This window comes from Argopecten irradians, chromosome 4, assembly GCF_041381155.1.
Source record: "Argopecten irradians isolate NY chromosome 4, Ai_NY, whole genome shotgun sequence".
NCBI classification, from domain to species: Eukaryota; Metazoa; Mollusca; class Bivalvia; order Pectinida; family Pectinidae; genus Argopecten; species Argopecten irradians.
In genome coordinates, this window is record NC_091137.1 from 23,214,000 (window position 1) to 23,235,383 (window position 21,384).

Sequence of the window (21,384 nt, forward strand, 5' to 3'; positions counted from 1 at the left end):
TGCTTACTGTCAATAAATCTTTTCGCCCCAGGCATTCTGTTCTAACTAGCAGCCGCTTATCCTTACTGAAACATAAATAACACATAAAGACACCTTTCTTAAGTCTTTTATAGCGTCTTTTACACTTATAGAAACTTCGGTGCCTCAATAATTACAGGTGTTTTGTGCTCCCGATGTCCTTTCACAGTGTATAAGTATCAATATAACGTCACAGTTAATCAGACACAAACAATTGATCATTGTGACCGGTCAGTTTGAACAGTTGGTAATGACAAACCAACATGAGAAAATCAGTACCGATCATTAATGCTTAGGGCTATATTGCCTATGTATTATTTATACACACTTAGCGTAAAAATGCAGAGGCAACTATTTCTACGAATCAAATAAAATCCTCATGCATTCAAAACGGGATTTACAGCATAAACTCTTATGACAGTATCACGTTCTTAAGATTAAAAAAGGATAACTGGGAAATTGCAAAGCAAAAACTCTGTTCAATGGAGTCTAAAGATAACAAATAAAAATAGAAGAATCAAGTAATCAGCTACAGACTGTCTCTAAATAACATTAAACAATGTTATTTTTTAAAGAATCAGATCAATTTCGACAGCTTCCAATGAGACACATTTTATGAAAAATAATCTAAACAAAGCCTGTTATACTAAATATGATAAAAAGAGTTCTTTTGAGCAAATAACATATTTGTTTTAAGTCCTCGTTTGATATTTTATCATCCTATCAATCACAGAGATTATTTCTTCATGAATATATTTAAATCTGAAAACGCATGGTAGTGATTTTGTTGTCTGAACTAATGTCTATTATACACTGATCAATTTTATATGCTTTTGAGGTCAAACATTAGAGGTAAATTATAAGGATTCTAGGAACTTTTGAGCGTTTCTGAATGCAATTTCGTTTGAATTCTCTCTTTGGCATTATATTTACATAAGTTTATATCAGTTATTATATTAATTAAACCCAATAACAAAAACATCATTTTTGTTTTTTAGGCTTGACGAGGCTAAGAAATACCGCAACATTGACCGTGAACAGATACAGAAACTCAACCAACAACTGTCTGACTACGAGGGTGAGATCAACATGCTAAGACGAACCGTTGAGTCCCTGGAGACAGACAGACAGAGGGATAGAGACCGTATCAGCAAGTTACAGACTGACATGGACAGACTAAGAATCGTAAGTACAACAGGATTTATAGGGCTTTTTGTTGTCGTTGAAGCTGATAACGCTCGCTTGTTAGGAACTATTAATAATTTTATGATTAATGTCCTATAGACGATTGAAAGTCAGGAGTTTGGCTGTCGCCAAGATATTGAACATTAACTAGAGCAATTAAAGGCTTAACTTCTATAGATATAATTGGTGCTTCTGAACATTGTTTTATATTCATCGACACTCGGGGTTAAATGACTTTCTCAAATGAGCTCAAGGGAGTGTTTCATCTAGCTTGTAGGGTAACAATTCAAGACACTAGAAACATTCTTGCATTCTTTGAAATATATATGTATCATCAATATCACATGCTGGTTAAGGAGAATCAAATTAATACAGATATACTGTTCCAATGTCTGCAATCCATACCCTCTTTAGCTGAGTATTTTAGAAAGCTCTATTCTAGGCTTTACTGTGTTTAAATGGGATTTTATGTAACGTTAGTGGTGAAATCCAAGGCCAAGTCCAAGTAGAGTAAAGCATTACCCCGACAGAAGGGAAAACAAAGCACGAAGTCAGTCTTAAAATTGTCAGACAAAGTGACTATATGGTATGGCGCCAACTGTGCACCAATGCAACATCATGTCGCATTTGGGAGGCAGAAATTGCTGTTTGAGTGCCAAGATGCATGACAAACTGTCGCAATGCATTTTCACCTCAAGGTTTCGTTAGTTGGCAGAGCTGTCCCCAAAATGAAAATACATTAATAACTGTAAAAAAAATATATCTTATACATATATACAATACACGATACCACCTACCAGATAAGCTCATAAAAGTACAACTAAACAAGCTAATGAACAAACTTTATTTGCTTCAATACTGAAGTTAAGGGCCATTCATTGGTTACATTGCTTGATTTAATTGCGGATTGTCAACGCAAGAATGAGAAGTTCATTCAATTCAACTAATGATCAAATGCCTGTAAAAGTTACCCCCTTTGAAAAAAGTAGACCAATGTTGATAAAACGTTGTTAGTCATGCGATACACATTAATGCAATGTAGTCATGCATACTGGGTTTTGTTGCCATGCAATAGAGCTTGTTAGCAGTGCGTTCTATCCCGTCGTTGTACTTCATCTGGTGCGTTCGATTGCATACGCCAAACACACGTTACTGCACTAGGAAAATTGCCAGAACTCGCCTACCAATTGTTGCAATGCGACAAAGCTCCAAACTTGTTTAACCAGTTCCAATACATATGAAGTCTGCAGTCTATTTTACCTTTCTAGGTATGATAATTGAATCTGGCGGTTTTCGTGATGCGCGAATTATGTTGTGAAAGAAATTGTTTGATAAGCTACATATACGCTGTCATCATCGATCCATTCTGGTATCTTGATGCTTTTTGTAAAGTCATAAGTGATTGAAACCATCTTCATGGCCAAATGCACGTTAAACTTTCCACTGTTCGCGAATGCCTGCCGGCCTTACTGTTTATGAAGATTTTAAATTAACGAAAGAATAAAATAATTTAGTTTGTCTCTTGGTGTGTAATCTTATAATTGTACAGATATTCGATTTGTTGTGATGAATATTTTACTTTTCTAATTTACTGAAATTCAAGGTCAGGACTGTTACAATAAAGTAAAGATTTAAATTTCTGACACTTTTGTTTTAAAACAAAGTTATAAAAAGTGAGCGTGTAGGTCATAGATGGTTCTTATAGATTCATGTCACTCTTTGGCAACACAGCATTTTCTAAAGCATGTATTGATTTACAGTGCACCTGTATTTGACGTAATTCAGATGATGAATTATTGAATGCAAAGTTATAAAGTATGGCTCCGACAAATAGCTCAAGAACATAGTGCTACAGGGGCTGGGAAAAACAGAACTGGGACAAAATGGCATCAGCTGGTAGATACAGAATCACATAATAAGCTCAATGTAAATAGCATTAACACCTTGCCTTTCTGAGTAAGTTCTGGCCAGGATTCTTCCCCTGTAATGATTATGTATTCATTGTTAGCTGGTAATGATAGAATGTCTCCCCTGTGGTTAATAAAACACTATACGTTGAAACGAAGAATACATTGTCCATAGTCATGTACACCATTAATGGCAACTTTATAGTATACTAGTCCTATCAATACTTTATGATCACGTTTCATGATAACTACACGTGAAATATCCCTGGTAGATTTTACATTAAAAAATACCATATGTTTGCTGTAATATTAGTAAAACTTTGATAAATGAAATTGCAATTGAATGGTGGCATTCTAATTTGCAATTATAATACACTTTATACTATTTTAATCAATTTAAAATTGAAAAAGACAAAATATTCTTAAACACTGTTTAGACTACATGTTTTATGATATATTTAATCACACGTTGAATGGATATATCGTAATTTCATGGTAAACGCTCTATTCCATCGAAACGTTCACATCTTTTATTGAAAAGGATTACTTCTAGCCAAATGTGTTCTTCTGCACGTACTCGGTGACTCTATCTCTCGATGTCAGGGTGCTTACTTAGTTTGAAGAAAAATGTGCTCATATATCACTCAGGGACTGCATTATATCACTCAGATACTGTCTGTTCTATCGCAACCACCAACAAGACATTACTCAGTCCATTTCAAACTCGTAATCTGGCCATGATTCACTGTTGGTTTAGGCTTATCTGGCTCTCAGTGATCTGTCATTTTGGTGACATAATCAGAGGAGACATTTTCATTCTGTCTTTACATGATTTATACTACACTTTCTGTTGTTCTATGTGATGGGATATAAATGAGAAACCAAACTCTGAGATATTTTACTTCAATCGTTAAAAATATTTGGCGTATACAATTTTCATAATAATTTAGAATAATAGAAATATTACTAAATACTGAAAAGTAGCTTTTGTTTAAAGCAATTTATCAAATTATTTATCTGTTTTTATTTTTGTTAGTCTAGAAATTGAATTTGAGGATTTTATTTGATGATTACAACATTTTACACTATATACACCCCCACTGCATCTTGCAAGGTAACAATACTGAAACAAGTTATACCGGGCTGAACAATTACGGACAAATCTACCTAATGCCACGTGATTTATTAGGAGTGTATAGACTAACAAATGATCGAAGAGAAAAACCAGGTGCTCTGTTGTTACATAAACGAGATTTAGTTTCGTAATACACAACAGAGCTGCTCATTTATATTGCGATAGCCAACGTCGATTTCTATTGAGTATCCAAATCACCTAGAATGAGGTTACACTTTTTACTTTTATCTTAATGTACATATCGGTAGATTTATTGACATGAAAGTCCCCTGCACATGTAATTCAAATGATTCTTTGCTGTCATTATAAATAAAGACATGTTATTTATCGATACAATATATAATATATCCAGGTTACGTCTGAAATGAGTCAATGCTTCGAGACTCCAATTACCATGTTGTTAAGACGACAAAAAATCACGTCACTTGCACTTTTACAAAAGCTAACGGTAAACCAAGATCTTATCGTTAAGTTTGGAATATTAAGATTTTTATTATTTTGAACATGGGATGGATCACTGTATAGGATACGGTAAAAGCAAGTGGTATGATTCAAATTTTCAATTCTATATCGTTCTATGATTTTCCATGTATGGATAGAAATCATTTAATTAGCATGTTACGTTTTTACTTTCATAAACGTTCTTCAACCTATTCCAACAACGAGTATTATCTTTGGATTTTTTCTTCAGTATTTTTTAAACTAAACCTGAGGTTTGATATAACCCAAATTCAAGCCAGTGAACATAGCTTTTAGCCTCTAAAAAGCCTAATGAACTAACATCTCCATACCATAGACAGAGCAGTTCCCTTTCCCGACTGCAACTCGATTTAGATTTCCGTGGTCAATAATGTTCGGGCGTACTTGGTTCGTTACTCAGACAATTTCCTCACTTCATGTCTGTCAGCCAGGCGATCAATACTGGTCCCAGCACCAATTCCGCTGACACAGCATTTTTTTCTCATCAGCAAAGCCGTATAAGCCTCTCTACAAAACAAGACAAATAGAATCTAATGATACCTCCGAACGCCTATGCTATTGAAAACACTTTATATGTTTATTCATCCAAAATCGAGTTTTACTTTTATTGAATTTTCTTTTCGTGATTATTTGTATATTGCCAAACATATATAGTATCAACTCTCGCCCTTCGTTAGAGGATCATCACTTATTTCGAGTTTTATTTCCTTACATTCATGTTTTTTCCCGTAAGCTGTGATTAAATGTGTTAGATTCGTTCATAAAACACTTTTTATAGTCTGACACCGGTTGGGATACAAAAACAACCTCATGAAACTTCTATCCTACTGAAACACTAATTTTGAATACAGATTTCATTAATAAAGGCATAATTGTTTACATTGCACACATATATATGAAAATTTGATAAATGTTTGTTTTCCTTTTGACAAATATTTTTTATACGACTAAGATGATGTTATAGGTGCGGGAAGAGATAGTGAACTAATACGAGTAGGTCATCGCTGTTTAGATGAAAATGTGTTTTCTACTTTATAATAGAATGTAATGGTAGATGTTTGTGAGGAAGCCGTGTAATGTGCAATACACTAGCGTCGGTATGAAACTACATTCTTCTGTGGTTTAACAAAACCTGCGTCTTTATCTCTGTAATATGAGAACAGAAAATAAACATACTATAAAAGTGCCGAAAAGGGGGTATATATAGGCGACCAGACAAACACTACTGCGTGTGCCTAATATTAATTGTAATATTTACATAATTATAAAATGCATCATAGCTATAAAGAATAGATGTTGTAAGTGTCGCGAAATGTCCGGCAATGCGTGAAATCTATATACTTATCTGGAAGGATTTCATTGATGTCCTCAACCTAGATACTATTTTGTTTTTATGTGCGTGTTAATGTCATAGCATTATGATAATTATCAGTTTTAGTAGCAGCGTAAAAGTCAATTATACGCCCTGTATATACCAGAATCCCATTTCCAAACCCCATATAGTAAATCCCATATCAAATATACAACATAATGTTATAAAACGGTTTTTGATAATAAAAGTATCTATTCTATATTGTATTAAGTACATAATTTCACTATTCTGCCAACAGGATTTGAACAATGAGACACTGAACCACCTCGACGCCGAGAACCGTCGCCAGACTCTTGAAGAAGAAATGGTATTCCTGAAGAACCTCCATGAACAGGTGAGTGGTGAACACCATCATCAACATCGATTATGTGATATCAGAGGGGATATTTACCTATCAAAATGAGTTAATATCGTAGATAAGTTCAAAACTTTGAAATTATCAATAACCACACTTTGCCAGCAACAGATGTCGTCAAGGATTTTATATGAATACAATTGTAGCTTAATCGACATTTCGAGTCAACACGCGATCGCTATTCGGTTACAGCTACTGCATGTGTATTCTCTACAATTAGTAGTCAGTTTGTATCAATGGCAAAATCTTGAAATGAAACTTAGCTAGCCTTTATATTAGCTGCCGACAGTTACACGGCACTACAATCGTCATCCGTTGTTATAGCATGCTACTCTTAGATAAAAAGCCTTAGCTATTGAGTGTATCAGATTGAACAGTATTCTGAGATGTTCAGAGAACAGCTATAAAAGCACGCAATTTTTGTAACATAAAACGTACCAGAAGTCTTAGAAATCACATAATAGAAACAGATTCGGTACAAAGAGTTTGCGACTATGTAAATTGATTGGTGGTAGACCACATTATATCGCATTCATTAGGTTAATTAACACGATACAAAGGGCAATTTGATAATGTTTTTCATCATTTATTTGTCGTTTTGTTCTATAATGCAACTATTTGAACGTCATCTATAAAATGATTATATTATTTCACCTTAATATACAATTAATCATTGGAGTGGTAAAATAATAATTAACATAATTGGCTTGGGTAAAAAGTAATTTACTTCAATTGGCAAGCACATGCGTTAATGGATATGCATTATATTAATCGACAATTGTGTATATCCAAATATGTTGTCCAGTGCTTGAGAAGGAAATCCAGAACTTATCATGGAAGTATTTTTGCTAGGCAAACCAGTCACTTATATGGTTATCATTTTAACAAAATTTTGTTCAGATAAACACTAGAAAATATATCTGTATTCACGAACGTGCGTCTGTACCTGCAAATGTAGATAAGCTTGTATGATATATGTTTCAATCCTCTTTGTATATCATAATGGAATTTTAATGCAAACGAATTTTCAAAATAAAAAGGTAAAGTTAATGTACTTAGCAATAAATTTGCTGTTGAAGCGAAAAAAACTGCCACAAAGACATCTCAGAGCTATGAATAGTAATCTGATTATCTATTGATGATGTTGTTATGGCGACCAGTCTATATCCCCTGAGATCTGTCTGTATCTAGTTGAGGGCTAACTTCGCGTGGATATGTAATGATTAGGGTATCCCTTGGGCACACACGCACGTAACATTACCTCTTTGGCGACCTAACATTATATCTTTTATGGTCGAAATAAATTATTTTGCGTAAACCAATGAAGAACGATGCCAACTCGGAAGAGATGCAACAACTCGTTTTATTGTTCAGAATCTCCATTGTGCTATTTTACAAATTCTTTCCCCCGCCTGGTGTAAATCTAATTGACCTTGTAGATAGCGGGAATACACGCTACAACAGGAAACTCTCTGTAATAAAAGCGTAGGTGTGTAATCATTAGCAACGTACTCCAGCAAGGAAGAATTTGGCTTCTTATAAATATGCAATGAAATAGTCCTCGTTATATAGTTACCATATATAATGCACAAGTATGCGACTTTAGTACTTTCGCAAGAATGGACGTCACGAATTACCATGAAATGTTCTATTCTATCATATATGCCCACTCTCTAACAGACGTTTGCATGTTCTTTATTCGTTCGAAATGTTCAGCAATGAGTAATTTAGCCCACTGAAAGATGTTCCACAAAATCGTTAGCTCAAATTAAGATTAAGCTTCAAAACATTCAATTGACATCATCTAAATGCGAAAACGTGAATCTCTATCACTGCTGATTACACACTGATCAGTTATAATATGTTGAATACCAAATTGTAAACGTTTTTTTATAAAGGTAAAGCATTAGTTGTCACAAAAAAAGGAAATACGTGTGAAAAGAATATCAGAGATAGATTTGATGATTACTTACAGGTTTGATATTTTCCTTTTGAATATGTTAATGATTAACTGTCTTCAAATGTTTTACGATTTCATTATTTTCTTGTGCTACAATGTACATTGTGTATGCGTGTAATTAAAAATATGACAAACTTACATACAAAAACATCAACATTGATTTTGTTTGCCTTTGTCCAAATACAAATGTTGTTAAAGTATGGAGAAACAGCTAGATGGTAATTGAACATGCACTCAAAAGAGCAACTATAGTTCAAAGATTTGATTCGATTTTAACGCTTAACACGCAGGTTTCCAACTAGCAATTAATTCGAGATAGCTAAAGCAATTATAACTATTTCTCAATCTAGGAACTCAAGGAACTTGCCGCTCTTGCCTATCGTGACACTACTGAAGAAAACCGAGAATTCTGGAAGAACGAATTGTCATCAGCTATCCGGGATATCCAAAGGGAATATGACCAGAAATCGGACCAGATCCGTGGAGACATGGAGGCATACTACAACCTTAAGGTATACATTTGATGGATGATAAAGAATATACCAAATGCTTAATTATTCCATTTTCTATACACAGCCTTTAACATCAACCACTTATAGATGAATCGACTGAATTGTACAGAAACTTCTATGCAAGCATACATAAGTAGTATAATGGCAGTTGACGATAGCGGCTTTTTATGGTTTGCTTACCATTGCAAAAGATAAATATCGGAGTTTTCCGAGGTTCTGGAATGTAAATGTATCTGCAGTCTAAGACATAACCGTTACAGGTCCAGGAATTCCGCACAGGAGCCACCAAGCAGAACATGGAGGTTACCCATGTACGCGAAGAAAATAAGAAACTTGTCAAGCAAATGACTGATCTTAGAGGAAGACTTGCTGACCTTGAGGCCAGGGTAAGTACTCTGATCGGTAATTTAATCTGAAAATGAGATTCATTAAATTTGATAGAAAACAATTGTCTCGCTCCAATATATATATAATAATATGTATTAAAAGAAAACATAACATCGACAAATACCTCGAAATTTCATTCCGATATTTCAAAAATACATGTACAGTGTATGTAGTATGATTCAGAAATTTGAAAGAATATTTTTAACTAATTATATGCATGACATAATTGACCTTAAACATAATGTGCATACATGTGTTCTCTTATTTCAAGAACGCACAACTTGAGAAACAATACCAGGACATGCTCCGTGAATACGAGCAAATGGAGACTGACCACACACTTGAGACAGCCACTCTGAGAGAGGAGATTACAAAGATGAGATCTGAAATGGAGAGCATCCTCCAGGAACTCCAAACCCTCATGGACGCCAAGCTTTCCCTGGAACTCGAGATCCTTGCATACAGGAAACTGTTGGAAGGAGAAGAAACACGGTAATTTATTTCATTTTACACCACACCTTTTTTATTTGATAAGTTCACATTTTCTCAGTCATCAATAATTCCTTTGCACATTCAATGTTAATTATTTCATGATCAAAAATGTTTCAAAATATTGTTGTGGCAATTAGAAAAAAATATCGAGTTAAAGTTGATGGAGAAAGTGTGAACATTGATAACACATGAATATTTTGATTAATGCATTTAATTGTGGAATATGTACTTTTATAACATTACAAATATACAAAAAATGTAATTGCATATTGGAGATTAGCATTTATATTGAAATTTTCAAAAAATATTAAAAACATGTAATACTACCTGTTTCATATAAAAACATTTTAACTTACTTTGATTATTTGAAAAACAAAGTACCCAATTTCAGTAAAACTGCAAATGCAATTATGTTACTTTTATCAATAAAATGCATAAATACAATATGATCAGTGTCATCAAATACTATTGTTTATTGATTTACTAACAAATTACTTATTCAATTAGATCTAGAAAATTAAAATTAATTATCATAATATTTTAATTGATTTGTAATATATGAAATTTAGATATGTGCTTTTTTTGTTCGCATTCTTACCGGTGGATTGAATTATGTGTAAATGATGCCAATTCTTCATCTTACGAACTATCATAGAGCGGACAGATTTCGCAATCTGGTAGGGATGGCCCATACTCGAGTGTCCACACCTTGGAGGAGATATGAGACAACTAGTAGTTACGGCAGATCAGATGCCGATGCCGATGAAAAGGCCTCTGTTGACGATGAGAAAACCGAAAGAGACATTACACCAGAGGATGAGTTGAAATCCATTATCGACGTTAAGGGTGGAACGATGCCAACAGTTGATTCCGCAAGTGACAAGGAAGATGGCGATGATGACGTTGTTGATGAAATAGCTGATACAAAACCAGCGGAAGAAGAAGCTGAGGAGACCGTAGTTGAAGAGACCATGACAGCAGAAGAGTTTACGCAAAAAGAATCCGCAGCCCCTGCTAACGACGATGAAACAAAGGATGATGACGATGCAGGAAATGATGGTACTGTTGAAGATGCAACTGAAGAAAAAGCTGATGGTGACAAAGAAGCAACTGCTACAGATGACGGAGATACCGGCGATGCACAAGAGGAAACAACAGATGACAAAGAACAGAACAAAGACGAGGAAAATGAATCACAGTCGCAAAACGTGGAAGATATATCAGAGGACACAACCGCTAAAGAGGCTATAGAAGGACATGCTGACACACAGGATGCGGATTCAACGACAAGCGTGGAAGCAAAAGATGAGTCTTCAAAAGACACCGAAGAGAAGCCCGCTGATTCTACAGAAGACACAAATGAAAGCAAAGACACTGAAAAACAAACTGAAGAACCAGAAACAGAAGTGCAAGCTACAAAAGAAGAAGCTATCGAGGAAACAGACACAGTTGATGCTTCCGTGGACGAGACATCTGGGAAAGAAAAGGAAGAAGATACCGATGCAAATGTTGAAAATGAAACGAAAGAAGAATCTAGTAGTGAAAAAGATGATGTGAAAGAATCAACCAAAGAAGAAACCGACACACCAGCAAGCGATGCGCCTAATGATACCAAAGAAGATACTACAACAGAACCAGAAAAGAATGCTACAACGGAGGAAGTAGATGATACTACTGTAGACGATAATGATAAAAATAAGGAGGAATCTAGCAAATCTACTACTGTAGAGGAAACAGATGACTCAAGTAAAGCAATGTCACAATCTATTATTGAAGAAACTGAGGAGGAGAAAGTTTGTGATGGTGACAAATCTTCAGATGAAAAAGACACTACAGAAGAAATAGTAGACGCAAAAGAAATAGTAGACGCAAAAGAAAAAGTAGAGGCAAAAGAAGAAGAAACAAAAGAAGTAGATGCAAAAGAAGAAGTAGACGCAAAAGAAGAAGGAGATGCAAAGGACGATCAAACTGATGATTCAAAAACTCAGAATACGTCTGATGATAAAGACAAAAGCGGTGAAGATACAAAGGACAGTGAATCAGAGGAGAAAACAACAGAGGAATCCAAAACTGAATCATCGGATAAAGAAGATAAAAAGGAAACTGATAACCAAAAGGAAGCCGAAAAAGACGACAAAGAAGAAGACGAAGAATCCAAAGAAATGACTGAGGAAGTTGAAACTAAAGATGAAAAAGATTCTGGAGAATCAAATAAAACTAAAGACGCTACAACTAAAGAAGAACTGGCAGGTGATGAATCCAAGTCAAAAGAAGATGGCAAAGACACAACAAATGACACTAATGAGAAAAAAGAAGAGGTGACTGAAACAACAGAACAAGAACCAGAGAAAACAGAGAATGATGACAAACAAACTGGGGAGGATAGTAAAGAAAGCGAGGTGTCACCTGAAGTAAATGACGAATCAACACAACAAGAAAATAGTGAAACTAAAACTGATGGTGAGAAATCGGAAGAGCAGGTAGATACAAAAGAGGTTACAGATTCAAAGTCTGAATCTGAGGAACAGAGTAAAGAAGATCCGTCCAAGACAACAGATGATGCAGTAGATACAAGCGCTCTAAATGGTGATATTGGGGGCGATGCTGACGAGAAGGAAACGACGAATGACGACGATGCAGGTGATTTGTCTTGTCTCATCATCGTTTGAGCAGCACCCCTAATATGATTTTCTTTTGTCTTTTACTCCGCATGTAGTTGCCTTGGCATCTGTTTGTGGTCTTGCTAGTTCACCGTTTTATTCATCCAGAGAGGCGTCATGCTAACGTTGCTTTTCATTTTATATGTTGTTTTTGGCCGACAGATCCGCCTTCGCGTTAAGGTATCGACATGTCCCGGATCCGCATTTGGATCCCTGGGTACATTTAAGGGCGGAACCAGACTACCCTCCCGCGGAGGCAGGTACGTCATCCAGACTATAGCATGCCACGTGACAGCCAAGACATGCTATGATTGGTTTTTGATTTCCCCTTATAATTTTGTTTTATTTTCAGTTTGTTTTCTTTTTTCTTTTCAAACCAACAGAGTAGGACTGCGAAATGTAGTAGAAGAGGCCGTAAACTCGCAAAGCAGAGGGGCATCCCATATGTCGGAAATGATTTCAGGCTACGAGTCAAAGGGTGGTGCGTAAAAATAACACTGTATATGTAAAAGACTAACTGGATATAGTCTGGATATGTAACACCACTGCATATGATATATTAAAAACTAATATATGTAGAAGAAGTATATCTCACACCTATTTGTAGTTAAAAGTAACCATTCTAATCCTTTTGAAAGAAAATGCATTTAGTTAACAAAAGTTCTAACAAACTAACATCACGACAATAACTATATGTATATGTAAATATCTCGGAGTATAAATCTTGCACGAAAGGCATGGGTTAGCTGTATTTACGATCCTTGTTAGGGTCCCAATTAACAATATCTCGGATTCAATTAACCCATCAGTATATCATCGGTATACTGCTTGCTTCAGAAATCATTCTATAACAAAATCCAGAACCATGCATTACAAAAGCATGCTTCGCTTTATTTAGAAGTGAAACGCTATTCTCGTTTATTGCTAAGATATTTTTTGAAAATCTTGAATTTATAAAGCAAATCACAGCAATAATCACTACGCTTATAAATGCAATGTCCCCGTGAGGCTAGATGGAAGTGCTTCGCGGTCGGCATTGATTTCATCTCGCGAAGATATAAAACGAAGATTCAGTGTGCATTAATTTCTGCTTTGAAAGAGTCTGTTTTCTGACTTTCTGACTACAGCACATGCGGCTTCAGGTACCATGTTTGTTACGTTCCATATGCATGCAGCATCATTTGCACTTGTTTAATTTCTCATCCACATCAATTATCATTTTCATCCTTTCGCTCTCTCGTGTTATTTCAATGGTCTTGTTATATGTAATTGTAATTTGGTGTCATAAAATTGATATAATAATACTAATTTTAATATGTTAAACTGCATCCTGTTTGTTAAATCCCCTTTTTAAATTTCATTTTTGGAGTAATATGAACTCATATAATGATATTTGCAAATTGTAGAATTATATGTTAAAGTTCACATAATGTATATATTGACATTCATAAACACGATTTCGTTTTCATTACATGCAATTATCGTTTTCATCATATCACATTAAAAGCATTATTCCATTTCATTTGGTTAAAAACTTATATGAAATCCATTCAATGTCAATATCAGTTCTTTATCACATTATATATAGGTATAAATGATATGTAATTTTGCCTTACGATAATTTTATAGACAGGTTTTAAGCAATACATTAATCGTATCTGGGTCTATGTTGTGTTACAGATTCCTCTGTAAGCATGCGAATGATGCGCGGAGAAGTATCTGCTAAAACAACCTACCAAAGAACATCTACCGGTCCCCTCTCTGTAGCCGAAGTCAGCCCGGAGGGTAAATTCATAGTCCTGGAAAACACTTCATCCGGTAGTAATAAGAGGGTGAGTACTTCCATATTGGCAATGACGTATATTTGTATAACTGAATATACAACTAAGAAATATTAGAAATATAAAAAAACTTATGAATAATACATTTTTAAATTATGAAATGAAAAAGGTCTATTAAATTTTGTATAATGATAAGTGTTAAAATACCTTTTTATTTACGATGATTTAAAGTAAATGGTGTTCCGGATTCGGAATATGAATTTCCGGACTAGTGAGTATAAATAACGTTATACAATGTAGTTATCCGTGTCCATGACATTTCCGTCCGGATTGTGAGTTTTCCCGACTATCGGCGTCCGGATTATAGGGTCCACTGTATAACGGCATCTTCTTGTTATATCTTCGTGTTATAAAAATGTTTTGAATGCATGAAATGTTTTGCTATATTTTGATATGACGTTTTAAAATATCAATATGTTTTTAATGTTTAATTAGGAAGTCGATTTGAACAAATGGAAGCTGAAGAGGACCGTTGACGGCAACCGTGACTACGTCTATGAATTTAGAAACTTCAGCCTCAAACCAGGAAAGAGCGTAAAGGTATGTGTTTATTTATTCTAATTATTTAAGTCGTACTTTTATTAATTTGTAATTTAATAACTTATTAAATACTCTCATTATACTGGGTCTTCTGGTCAATTGTGCGTGGATATGTAATACATGTATTTCTCTTAATAACTTTCAATATTACATTTTATATGTTAGTTGTAACCCTATTCTTACACGTCATGCTTTGTAGATCTTCGCTCGTGGATCTGCCGGTGAAGCTGGCCTTAATGACCTTGTGTTCCGTGATGAAGAGTCTTGGGGAATGGGCGCTCAGGTGTCCACCTGTCTGTTGAACGAGAAGAATGAGGTGCATATAGAATTAATATTACCTGGATATCGATAATCACGTTACCTCGTTAGGCCAAAGTTCATCATGCATTAACATAGATATTTTCAATGCGAAATGTATATCTTTTATTGCTACACATAGACAAAGTGTACGTTTATATTATTATAAATTTCCTATATCGAATGTGGCAATTGGCTTCACTGGGAAGCATGCAATGAAATATTGATATATTGTTCCCTAAAAACGTTTCCAAATATCGTACATTACATAACAGTTACATTACTCATATCACTGTTTTCATTTCAGGAAAAGGCAACCCACACCCAGAAGACCAAGTACCAGTAAGCCGCCATCTTGCCATGCCATGACGCCAACAACTACTGCAAATTCTGTACCAACTGTAGTGCGCTTCCTACCATCGACTGCTGACTTCTGTTCAAACATTCTGTTGCGCTGAATGTATGACTAACCAATCGGTGTTCGATGTTAAAGCTTTCTGTTAATGATTGGTTAGCCCTTTGGTGTTCAATGATTCAAATGTCCTCAAACAATGACTATATCTCTCTTTATTTTCTGGTGTTTTCGGCTTATTGTTGATTGGTGTTTTAATTGACTTGAAACCAACACCCTTAATAATGCAATGGCAAAAGCAATAAGTGTTAAAATAACTATTCATGGAAATTTTGATTAGATGATACATTTGTATCTTAAATATCTATGAAAACACCAGGCCATCTTATAAAACAAAAGTGATAAATTTAGATCCGACAAAAATAGAGAACTTTGACGGAAGTTATAAATTCAACACATGGACATATGTTAATTAGTTCAGTACCGGTGCGATCTTTCTTGTTTCTTGCTCCGGTTACATATTCTCGCTTAGCCTGAATACCTCCACGAGGAAATAGATTGTCTGATGAATGTACGCTGGTCCATGTGGAATACAATAGCTGTGAACTGTGATGCATATTTGCTGCTTTTGTAGCATGCCATTCACGAAACATAGATGTGAAGTGATGTATGTGATTTTGGATAACTTTTATTACTGTACATGTTATTGGTGTACCAAATGAGTATTTATTCAAAATTTCAATATTAATGAGTATTTGTATTTTTTTTGTTTTTAAGAAATTTAAGTTGTAGTTTTATTGTGTTCCACCTCCCCTCCCTTTACTCGTCTTCTCAGTTAAATAATTAGTTTTGTAAATTTTTATACATTTTTAAATATTGTCATAATTCATTTGACGAACTGACCGTATTGGTCCGTTGATGCAGAGGAAAGAAAAGTGGTTATGTCGAGCGAAAGTTTTTAACGAGAAGATGAGTAACACAAGGGAGATTTATCAACAAAAGCATTCGGATGGTTCCGCTAACACAGCTGTTTGTAATATGCTCGATTTTATTATTTATGCAATTTTCTTTCAATAAATGCTGTATTTTGTATTATTTTTGTTTTGTTCTTATGTTGCATTATTTACGTTCAGAGTTCTTGCTTGTTTTTGTTCTTAAACCACATTTATCAGAGAAATAACAATATACAAAATGTATAATCCGTGCATATACTTTGAATCAAATATTACTGATTAAGTTTCACTTGATCGGATGGTTTTGTATCAACATCTCTTGTCTTATATCATCATTGAGTCGTGCCATGCTTTAACGGTGGAGAAATTCTCAAATTTACAGAGAAAAAATAATTGATTTTGAAGTAAGATTTAATAATAGAATAGTAATATTAAAACAGATTTAAAACAAACGTAATAAGATGTCAGGTGTTGACTCTTTACAATAACTTCCAAAAGTAGTTACGTTTGATGAAAGCCCTGACATGGAGTTCCATTGTTACATTAATCTACCGCCTTAACATGATCACATGGCATTTATACTATTTCTGGGCCACTCCTAGTTTACACACTGATCGCCATTGCAGTTTTAGTCAGGTTGATATCCGTCCAAATGCTGTATCTACTCAATGTTATTGAAAGACTGATAAATGAAACAGTGATCAAATGATGTGAACGATAGGGTTATAAGATGAAAGGTATAGGAAAATACTTCTGCATAAGACAACATTTATTATAACTGACATGATCTTCGTGTATAGGCGAACGTTGTCTTTCACTGATATTAAGACCCACTGGCTGAACTTGAATAGTGAATCTACGAGCAAAATAGACATTAATATTACCAAGGACAAGTGAAAAAAGGAATAAAAATAAACTATTTTACACATCGTCACGTTCGTTAAACGAACTTCATATCAACAAAGAAATAAAACAACAACAAATGATTTCGTCAGTGAAGATAATTAATCAAAATAATTGTAATTACAGTAACATCCGTTCTTGCAGACTTTCGCTTAGTTTTCTTTTAAAATAACGTGTATCCAGATGAAGGATTAAAAGTCGATAAACATAGATGGATTAAAAGGCTTTTTATGATTTAAAGTTTTTCTTTTTCTATACATTATATTAAGTTTACCATTTTATTTGTTTTTTCTTATTATCGTGCACGTTCTTTACTTTTATCTATTATACATCTATTGTAAAGCAAAATGGTATAATATGTAGGAAATGGTGTACAAGTACACCTAAATCATAATGAGTGGTCTCCTCATTACAAATCAGGAGCAGATCTTTATATAGGATTCATTCATAGTTCTATGAATACATCATAGGTAGTATGGTAAGACCAAATACGGAATGTCAATATCTGTATGTATTAGAATGTGTATGTATTTACAGCAATATGATCAAGCAATTACTGATAGCGTTAATACTTTTGATATGTAACATTTTACTTACATGATTGTAATTTCATGACGCGGCATATAGAGTATATCGTTATATATATTAAACACCCCGTATAGGGCATTTTTATTGTTTTTAACACTAATGTTATGAAATGTTGATTATATTGTACATACAATTAGCCAATAGAACATATTCATGTATGAAACACCGGTGACCTCCATTTTATTGAACGATCATCTGCCATCTCTAATACACTAACCATCTAAAGTAGATAAAATACGTCAGTGGTATTGGTATTATATCAGAAACAAACTCGAAATTCGATGTACTAATCCGGTACTATATTTGCAACAATATTGCACGGTACATTTTACATGCATTAATAAGTGTAATTAATTTGATTAGGATACAAGGTGACTCAAAGTGTTTTGTCACGTACTACAATAAAGGTTAATCGTTCTCTGGGTCATACATAATATCTTATCTACTTATAATTGGAAATGAATATGACATATGGGGGCAAGGAATGATCGACGCACAAACATTCACCACCGCAAAGAACAATAAGAAGGAAATTGTACCATTGTTATCGTGTATTATCGTATTTTATGATTGCGAAACATGTAAAATTGATAAAAACCCTTTGTAATAAAGTATCGTTAGTGTGCTTTAATTACTTGTTTTACACTCTAATGATCTGTTCTGTTGTAAATGGTATATGTATAAATAACATCTTAAAACAAAGGGTCAAAATCAAAAATACTTTAAATATTTCTTTCATGCCATCACATTATACTGTCGATAGTTCATGTATAAAATATTGTAAGTAAAGGTTCAATGCAAACTTTGTCACATAAATTCTATTTAGTTTCATAGCAAATAACAAGTAGTGTAAAATCCAATAATTTCCGGTAAACATCAACACAATATGATTTACTGAGCGTTACGAGTGTGAATTGTGTACAATGACTAGAATTGTATTCCGTCCGGGACCACGACCAACATCAACCCTGGCAAGCCATACCTGAAGTCCGTCAGGGCCACAAACGGCACGACAAATCATGGAATGGTTCATTTTTGAAATGATATTGAAACGTGCTTTTGAGTTAAGAATAGGTTTGATTGATGGAATAGTTTAATATTAAAAAGGTAGGCTATTCCATTGATCGGTGTGTAAAGGGGTGATTGTGTTTGATAACTTATAGTAGATGCGATGTATGTGTGAATGTGAGAGTGTCTGAGAAGTGTAGTTGTATTTCACTATATATACTCGATATGTGATATTTATAATAGTTCTCTTGTATCAAGACCAACGAAAATCATCTCCATATGCCTTAGTTATGCCTGACTCAAATGGTCTGTTTTGTCCCTTCATAGATATTACTTAAATGTTCACAACACTTGTAAGAATGAATATGATTATTCAATGTCAACTTATAAAGAGCATATCACAATATCTTGTTTGTAAGATAATACATTCCACACGTTATAAAGATTTATCTTGGTAAACATTACAACACTAGTAAACTAGTGTACGTGTAGTCTATAAAAATAACTTTGAACTCGCGTTTTTCAGACATTTTTCTGTTTTGCGATTGTCTAGAAGTTATGGTGATTGATTACGACAAAAATACATATCTCATATAATCAAGGCGGTTGCTAGAAGTCTGTTATGTATCGTTCGTTATAGTGTAATCCCACTGAAATGTTATTTGGAGGTGGTTGATGTCGCCAGGTAAATATGGTGGTCACTGGGTTTTAGTTTTTCACTTTTTCAAAACGACGGGATCACTGGCTATGCATTACACGATTTAGATCTACAGACGATGTGTCCGGTACTGGACAGTGGGTGCGACCCAGTCTCTGTACTGGACAGCGGTTCTTTAACTCTTTTATCTAATATCTTAAGCTCGTCCAATCAATGTCTTACATTCTACTATATGTTTTTCTGTGATATTAAAATTTAACACTTCAGCTTTGAAAGTGGTGTCTTTTTATTTCTTACATATATGTGATACATTAACACAATGATACAGTATTACTATATAACCTTCATGGATAACAAGATAAAACGTAAGTAATCCTGCAGTACTGAGATCATACATATATTATAATTGTAGTGCTAAATGGCAATCATGGCAAAAATGACCATCCAGACCAGTTTTTACCAAAGGATTCTGACGAAATATTCTCTTGGTGTTCATTTTCCTCTACCCATCTTTAGCCGACATTTAATGTGATATGACTTATATGCCATTCACTTCTACAGAATTTCCTTTTGAACAATAACTGAACATCCCAATGAAGTTTCATACAATGTTACTAATATCAGGGATTTTGAGAAATAGCTCGTTAGTTGTATTGACATTATTCCTGGACAGAGAGTTCAACATTAAAAAAAATAAAAAAAATCCGCTAACAAAAATAATATAAAGTGGATAGCTAACTCGGTTAGGAGAACAAATTAACTAACGTTCTTATTGAGGACTCTACATTGACGTTTATAAATTATACGAAATGAGACACCTATTTTGTTTTACTACATGCCTGTCTATCTTTATTCTCGATATTCCAGGGGTTCCAATCACTTACGATCTCTACACCCCTGGACTAGCTCATAGTAAAATTGGAGGCAGCTCAACGGAAAACATTTGAACCAATCACAGGCCTGCAAAGATTTCCTTTGAAGACTACTAAGAAAGTGACTCCCTACATCAAATCCACACAGCCAACCAAATAGTATACCGTTATGTGGCTCCTTTGATGTAATCAAAGGACTAAATTACCTGTTCTGTTCTGTTGCCCCCAATTTTACAATAAGATAGTCCAGGGGTGTAGAGATCGTAAGTAATCAGAACCCATAGAGTATTGAAGATGGCCTAGCTTATTCTGCAATACCCGTTAGCAGGACACAAATATTGCACACCCAAAACAATAAAAATACATATTTATAGGAAATATAATAAGACTGCCGTCGAATTGCAATGATTTCTATGAAAACCAAAATGAAAAAAAAGAAAACAAATGTGAAAACAGGAAATGCCCAAATAGTAGAAGTTTAAGGGAAAATGGTAATTTGTATGGAAACAAAATATCAATGAGGTTTAATTTTCCCTACTGTACATAGTGTTCTGATTTAAATCTTTATTGCATGTTACGGCGATGGAGATACATTGTACATAAATTATATACTAGCTCTAAATAAGTGGCTAGGAAAGAGATGAAACTCATTTATGACCTCATAGATTATGTGAATAATCCATCTTATCAGAAAACATCTTCAATATATATCACTCGCCATGCTCACGGATGCAATCTGGTTTAAGTCATGTTTAGAATTGTAGCAATACAGCAGAATCAACTAACTAACTCCCAAATGAATTGTCACTACGCTATAGTTAGCTTCCTTGAAGGTGTATCTTAAAACAGGTTTGATATTACATTGTATCAACATTAAAAAGCTAAATAACGTACAAGAATCGCATTGCA

General features: G+C 34.3%; 1 protein-coding gene across 2 annotated transcripts in view; it reads left to right on the plus strand.

Moving 5' to 3' along the window:
- LOC138321015 (neurofilament medium polypeptide-like) overlaps positions 1–16,585 on the plus strand; it is a 28,508-nt gene extending 11,923 nt beyond the window's left edge. For both annotated transcript variants that reach the window (XM_069264392.1, XM_069264391.1), the window contains exons 3-12: positions 1,017–1,203; positions 6,336–6,431; positions 8,763–8,924; positions 9,185–9,310; positions 9,583–9,803; positions 10,459–12,443; positions 14,144–14,295; positions 14,740–14,844; positions 15,044–15,160; positions 15,449–16,585. In XM_069264392.1, the coding sequence (XP_069120493.1) occupies positions 1,017–1,203; positions 6,336–6,431; positions 8,763–8,924; positions 9,185–9,310; positions 9,583–9,803; positions 10,459–12,443; positions 14,144–14,295; positions 14,740–14,844; positions 15,044–15,160; positions 15,449–15,487 (3,190 nt within the window). In that variant the 3' untranslated portion in view covers positions 15,488–16,585. The remainder of the gene's footprint in view (positions 1–1,016; positions 1,204–6,335; positions 6,432–8,762; positions 8,925–9,184; positions 9,311–9,582; positions 9,804–10,458; positions 12,444–14,143; positions 14,296–14,739; positions 14,845–15,043; positions 15,161–15,448) is intronic.
- The last annotated feature ends 4,799 nt before the right edge of the window (positions 16,586–21,384 follow it).